This window comes from Coffea eugenioides, chromosome 1, assembly GCF_003713205.1.
Source record: "Coffea eugenioides isolate CCC68of chromosome 1, Ceug_1.0, whole genome shotgun sequence".
Classification (NCBI taxonomy): domain Eukaryota; kingdom Viridiplantae; phylum Streptophyta; class Magnoliopsida; order Gentianales; family Rubiaceae; genus Coffea; species Coffea eugenioides.
In genome coordinates, this window is record NC_040035.1 from 15,505,486 (window position 1) to 15,512,171 (window position 6,686).

The 6,686-nt window shown below is 37.2% G+C and overlaps 1 protein-coding gene across 1 annotated transcript; it reads right to left on the bottom strand.

The window, feature by feature from the left end:
• Window positions 1-660: 660 nt before the first annotated feature.
• LOC113768448 (receptor-like protein 8) lies at window positions 661-2,462 on the bottom strand. The gene is given in 3 exon segments (XM_027312809.1): window positions 661-1,910; window positions 2,132-2,269; window positions 2,444-2,462. Coding segments are annotated over 3 exon segments (1,407 nt in total).
• Between the last annotated feature and the right edge of the window lie 4,224 nt (window positions 2,463-6,686).

Sequence of the window (6,686 nt, forward strand, 5' to 3'; positions counted from 1 at the left end):
AATCAAGGTTGGATGGTTGAGTAAGTTGATTGAAGCAAGATGGAAGCCAAAATCTTGAAGAGTTTTCTTTCTTTCCTTGCTTAAGAGATTCGGCCAAGAGGAAGAGAAGAATGAGGGATTTTTGGTGAATTTTTAAGATATTTAAGTCAATTGGTAAGACATGCAATAGTAGTCAAATGGTCCAACCAATAGCCAAGTGACACTTGTCACCTTTTATTAAATACCTACCTAACTTGTCTCTCTCATATCAATCCAAATTGCAACCTCTACTTATCTCTTAACACCCGATAAATTAACTCCAGTATCTAAAACTTAACCTAGTTGGTCGAATTTTTCCGAACTTTTCGCACTAGTGGGTCCCACGTCCGGTATACGCTCTTAATTTCTCAAAATCCATTCGATACTAGAAAAAAAACATCTAAAAATTATATCTGCTCCTTAAATTCATCTAGAAATTTTTCTAATCACGAAAATGCAGAAAACAAGCCATGAAAATATATATAACCTAGAAAATGAAAAATACGGTTCTCACAACTAAACAATAATTTATATATTAAAACAGAAAATCCTCAATAATTAGAAAAATTTGCACATCTCAACCATAAGTCATGAAATAATCCACAAACTAACATATTCAACCTTTATAACTTATTGTAACCTTTACATACCGCCAGACAGCTTATTGTAACCCAAATCGAGTGTTGTCAAATTGAAGCTTCCAGACAGCATGTTTGAGATGGGCCCTGAGATCATGTTTTGATGCAGGTGGATGAACTTCAATGATGTAAGCTCGGAGCAAGCTGGTAAAGGTCCGATCAACTGATTTTTGGAGAGGTCTAAAAATTTAAGATTCTGAAGTTTGCATATAGCATCTGGTAAGCTACCTTCTAGCAAGTTGGCTGACATGTCAAGAGCCTCCAATGATGAAAAATTTCCAATCCAACTAGGAATTTTGCCTTGAAAAGAATTGTTCGAAATATCCAGCAAAGATAAACTTGGAGAACGAGATAATCCATGTGAAATGCTCCCACTAAAATGGTTATTATCCAAGTGAAGGAATTCTAGGCTTGTTAAGTTCGTGGACCCAGAAGGAAAATTGCAATGCAAATTATTATAAGACAATACCAATATTGTAAGAGCTAAACATCCAGTTCCAATTTGACCTGGCACCTCCCCCGAAAACTTATTATGGGACAAATCAATTGATTCTGCACTTGTCAAGTTTCCCAATGACTAGGGAATATTGGCTTCAAATGAATTTCCTGACAAATTCAACCACTGCAGAGATGGAAAAGATAAATCGATATTTTGAGGAACTTGACCACTGACGTCATTGTTTGAGATGTCTAATCTAATTAGATTTATCCCCAGAGAATCATCTACAAGAAATGGACCCGTAAAAGAGTTATCCTTTAGAACAAGAAGTTCTAAGTTTGTATTATTTTGCAGAAGCCATGTCGGAATCTGGCCGACTAACTTATGGGAAGAAAGATGAAGAAGAATTATTTCTTTCTGATAGAGCAAAAAACTTGGGATTCTTCGAGTCTGATTATTCAAGTTGCAGCCAGATAAATAGAGAACTTTTAGCTGAAATGGTGGGGGGAGAGAAAGGTCCTCAGTGTCGACATGTAAATCATTGTTCAAAGGTCCAAGTTCGAACCCCTGAAGCTTTGAATGGTTGCCCAAAGAACTGAAAGAAAAAGAACCTCCAAAAAGGTTGCCAGAGAGATATAGATACTCAACGTGTACAAGAGGAGTAATGAGAGCAGCAGGTATGTTTCCACTGAGAATATTACTGGAGAGATCAAGAAATCGAAGAGACGTCAAGTTTCTGAAGCACATAGGAATAGGCCCGTAAAAATTATTCCGACTCAGGTCAAGTTCATGAAGATTCTTCAAACTGCAAATTCCTGTCCAAAAAACAAGTTCATTGTAATCTTTTCATACAGTAATAGGTGATGCTAGGTATGAATTGTCAATACATAGCCAATTCAGAAACCATGAAATCATATGTTACACGCAAAAAAATTGAAATGTTGGTTTTCAAATTTCATCCGTTCTAGCTCAACATTTGAAAAGTAAATAACAACTTCATGCAAGCAACCGAGCCTTTCATAGCCTATCTTATTACCTTGAAGGACGGAGGAATCATTAATACCAATACGGTGCAAATATAAGGCTTTGAGAGAAGTTAAAGCCTCAATGTTTGAGAGTTTGTTAAAATTTGTATTTGCAAGATTGAGTACCTTCAAGTTCTCCGGCTTCAGTTCTGCACTTCAAAACGTTTATGTTAATACTGTTGAATTCAAAGACTCAATTGATGACTTTTTCAAGCCAAAATTGTTGAACTTTTTGGCACAATTCTAATCCCACATCGGTTAGCTTAACATTTGAGAGGTTGCTTGAGAGCTATTTTAGCTTAACATTTGAGAGGTTGCTTAACCTTTATAAACTAACACCATGTAATATAATCCGTGTATACAAAGCTTCTCCAAATGAACCACATTTACCACACTTATCGCACTAGTGGATCCCACATCCACTGTACACTTCTAAAATCTCATGAACTAACTTATACTAGAAAAATGATTTAAAAACTATATTTACTCATAAAAAATCCCAGAATATTCATATAAGAAAGAAGATACGGAAATTATACGTAAAAGACTAAAATAAATGCCTAGAAAATAAGAAAATTTTGGGCTCTCACAACGTCACAATCCGGCCGGATTGGAGGCAGTAGCCAATTGCCCGGATCCAAATTTTCCCAAGACAATCCGGACCTGTCCGAAACCCAATCAATTACCAACAAATCATATAAACCTTGACATTGAACCTTTACAACCCAAAATAAACACATGAACATTACTACGCACGTTTATACATATCTAGTTGTAAATTTACATCCCATGTGGCAATGTTGAATCAAAATACATATAAGGTTTTCCACCATCGAGGAGCTATACAAAAGCATATGAAACTGGCTCAACTCAGCTTCAAAATCACAGTTTCCAAAAGGTAATCATATCCCTGTAAGGAAAACAAAGGCAACGTAGTGAGCTTTTCGCCCAATGAGGTACCCTCATGCAGATCAGTAAAGTTCACGTAGGCCAAAAGTTGCTCATACCAAATACGTTCAACAAGTAAGCCGAACTAACATCACATTTTAATAACAGTGAAAGGATACAGACGGCTCTCAAGAGCCCTTTTCCACACTTGTCGTACTTGATCTTACCCCGTTGACTCTCCGTCAACACTTAAAAGGAAACAATACCGTTGACCCCACTTTCTCCAATTTCCATCCACCTCACATACCCCTACCGGGCCCGAACTCCAATCAGTTTGCAATGGTAATACTCGAGTATATCGGAATCAAGAGTCTCATACTCAATGATTCCATTGAAACAGTCCCCACAGCTTATCAATCTCCTCGACCATGCCCTTGCTGGCTCGAGTCAATTGACCGCCAATGGGGTTGAGCTCAGTGTCAACAGTAAAAGCCATTGGATACATGTCCAAACGACACCAGTTCAAGTATATTCAAAAGACATTCAATTGATACAGTAAACAGTCACATAAGCCATAGAGAGCGAGAGTGATAAAGTATACCCTCTTCTCAACCCGGCTTAACAGTATACATAAGCATTCAAATCATAGATTCCATGTATATCAAAGCCATGAAGTAACAATTATGTGAGTAGTATACTCACCACTCAAACAAAGAGAGTTATCACAAATTTCTATCCAACGAGCGCCTTGCGTCTCCGGCACGTCCTAAAACATTCAATAAAACACAATGAGACTCGATTACGAGTCACAAATCCAAACCACACATTACTAATGTAAAGTCGTAATAACTTGAAAGTAATATAAGGTACACTTGGTGCTAAAGATTTGGACAACCCTAAGGTCACTAACTAACATTCTAGCAACCCAAATTCCAAGAAATCATATGGACCTAACATTTGGACAGCATGTCCCCTCAAAATTTCAGATTTCCATCCTACCTTCCATCACTTATATTTCTCAAGCACAACCACAATTACCATTGCAAGTCATAGGCTACTCAATACAACTTATTAGGGTCACAATACCCTTTAAATAAAGCCAAGTCAAGAGTTCTATAGCAATCCTAGAAAAGCCCCAATTCAAACCCCTAAATCTGAAATTTTCCGTACAAAGCGGAAATTTTCGGCAAATAGCTACAAGTAACACTCCATAAGTTCATTCTAAACCAAACCAAGCCATCATCCATGGCCAACCAACATTAAACATATAAAAACAGGAAAATTATGCATAAAATCAGAAATTCATCAAGCACTACCAAAAGTTATGAAAACCTCCACCAAATCACCTCCTTAACTCACACAAGTCACTAATTGCACATTTTCAAGAACAAAAGAAAGGTTCCTTAGTCACTTACCTTGCAAACTCAAGAAAAGACCCAACTTAGCACCTTCTCTTTCCAAACCACTCCACCAACTACCTCACTACTACTTCACTAACGGTTTTTATGGAGAAATTTCAAGTTTAATCGGTTGGATTGGGAGATTGAGCAAGATTGAGAGCAAGAAAGTTGAAGGTTTCCTTTCTTTTTCTTCTTGAGAGTGTGAGAACCCATAATTTTTCCCATTTTCTAGGTTTTATTCGGGTTACTGGCATGTTTTCTGCATTTTCTTTATTCAAAAAGTTTCTAGATAAATTTTATGAGTAAATATAGTTTTTAGGTGAGTTTCTAGTATTGGTTAGTTTTTAAGAAATTGAGAGTGTAGACACCAAATTTTGATTTCAAACTTTATTCATTTAATTAATTTAATTTGTTTCGATTTTAGGGTTTTATGTTATTTTATTTTATTTTTTGTTTTGATTCGTGTCTCTTGTCTTATTTTAATTGAATTAAGAGTTTTTTAGCACTAAATTTTTGAAAAAAAGTAAAAAGAAGAAAAAAGAAAAAGGAACAAAAAAAAGGAAAAGAGTGAAAATAACAAGTGGAGAGGCATGCATTAGGACAAGTGTCCCTTTTATATATTGGACAACTAAGCACTTAAGGGATTAGATGTTAGACACTTGGGGGCCTAAGATTAAAAGATATAGAAAACAAAAAGAAGGGAGGAAGGATGTGACGGCTAGGGTTGGAAAAGGGGGGAGGGACGGAAGGAAAGATAGGGAGCTACGTTCAGGAGGGGAGGAAGAAAGAAAAATAGCTTCGGGGGGCTTCAGTTGGGAGGAAAAAAGAGGAGTGCTTCATCAGAGGCTAAAAAAAAATAGAAGAAAAGAAAGAAACAGAGGGGGGGCGACAAAAGAAAGCTACGGAGGTTTTTGAGAAAAAAAAAACAGAGGGTAAGGGGATGAAAAGAAAAACAGGGGAGGCGGCGGAGTTGATAGAGGGGGAGAGTTTTGGCGGAGGGAAAAAGGAAAGGCAGCAAAGAAAAATAGAAAAACAAGAAAAAACAGAGGGGGAATTCAGGCAGAATTAAACAAAAGAAGGGACAAGGAAACAGGGAGCTTGGTCTGAAAAGGAGGAAAAGGAACCAAAAAGGGTAGCTACGGCTGAAGAAAAAGGTAACCAGGGGGGGCAAAAGACGCAGGAGGTTTCTGGTCTGAAAGTTGGGAGAGAGCTAGAGAGCTACGGGAAGAAGGAAACGAGACCAAAAGGGGGCAGTGCGGACGAGACGAAAACAGAAGTGTTGCGTCTGAGAAGGAAAATGGAGCAAAAGAAAGTGGCGGAGGAAAACTGAAGCTGCCTGTGAGAACCCGAAAATTATATTTATATTGATATTCTCAAAAATTATATATATATATATATATTTGTATTCTAATCTAATTGCCTTGAATCTTTGGTTAATCTAACGGTTGAATCGTGATTTTACTCCTATTGCCTCATTCAATTTATTGCATGTTGGTTTTCTTGGGGTGATATACCAACTCGTCCAACTAGCGAGGTAGGTGCGATAAATTTTGTGAACTAGAGGGAGATTTGTACAAAAGGGGTTATTGTACTGCAAGGTGTTTTCGAAACGTATTTGTTTTGAAATTCTCTACCTTGAATGAATTATATTTCTTAGTAATTGGAAAATGATTTATATATGATTTTATACCTTCTTGTTTCGGTCCAATAATTTTGAAAACATTTGCAAGGGTTTAATTGAAGTAGTCAAACTTATTTGGTTGTGCAAACTCTATTTGAGTGGAAATGAAGGGTTAATCTTGGCTAATTACTTTTAGAATTATTGGATTTTTGACTTTGATCAAGACTAGTTTTAGTCTTCACCTTGGAAGCAAAATGGACCAAGACATTTCATTCCTTTTCTTACCTCTTGGCCGACCATGGAGTGGAAATATCAGCCATAATCTTCTTCTCTTGGCCGAAAATTTTGACTAAGCAAGAGAGTAGGAAAAAACAAATTTAAGGGAAAGCTGCCGGATTGTTTTTCCTTGTCTTACTCCAATTGCCCAACCGAGAGAGACATATTTCTCCATTGCCTCCATTTTTGACCAAGTAGCATGCAAGTTGACTAAGCCAAATTTACTTCCTCTTGTTTCTTTTCTTTAGCTCAACCACCGAGAGAAAGAAAAACAAAGACAAACAAGACTGCTCACTTGTTTTGTCCCACCTTAGCCGAGAGAGAGTAGAGAGAGTTGAGAGGAAAAGGTTGTGGCTTGCACCCACCTTCCAGCCGAGAGAA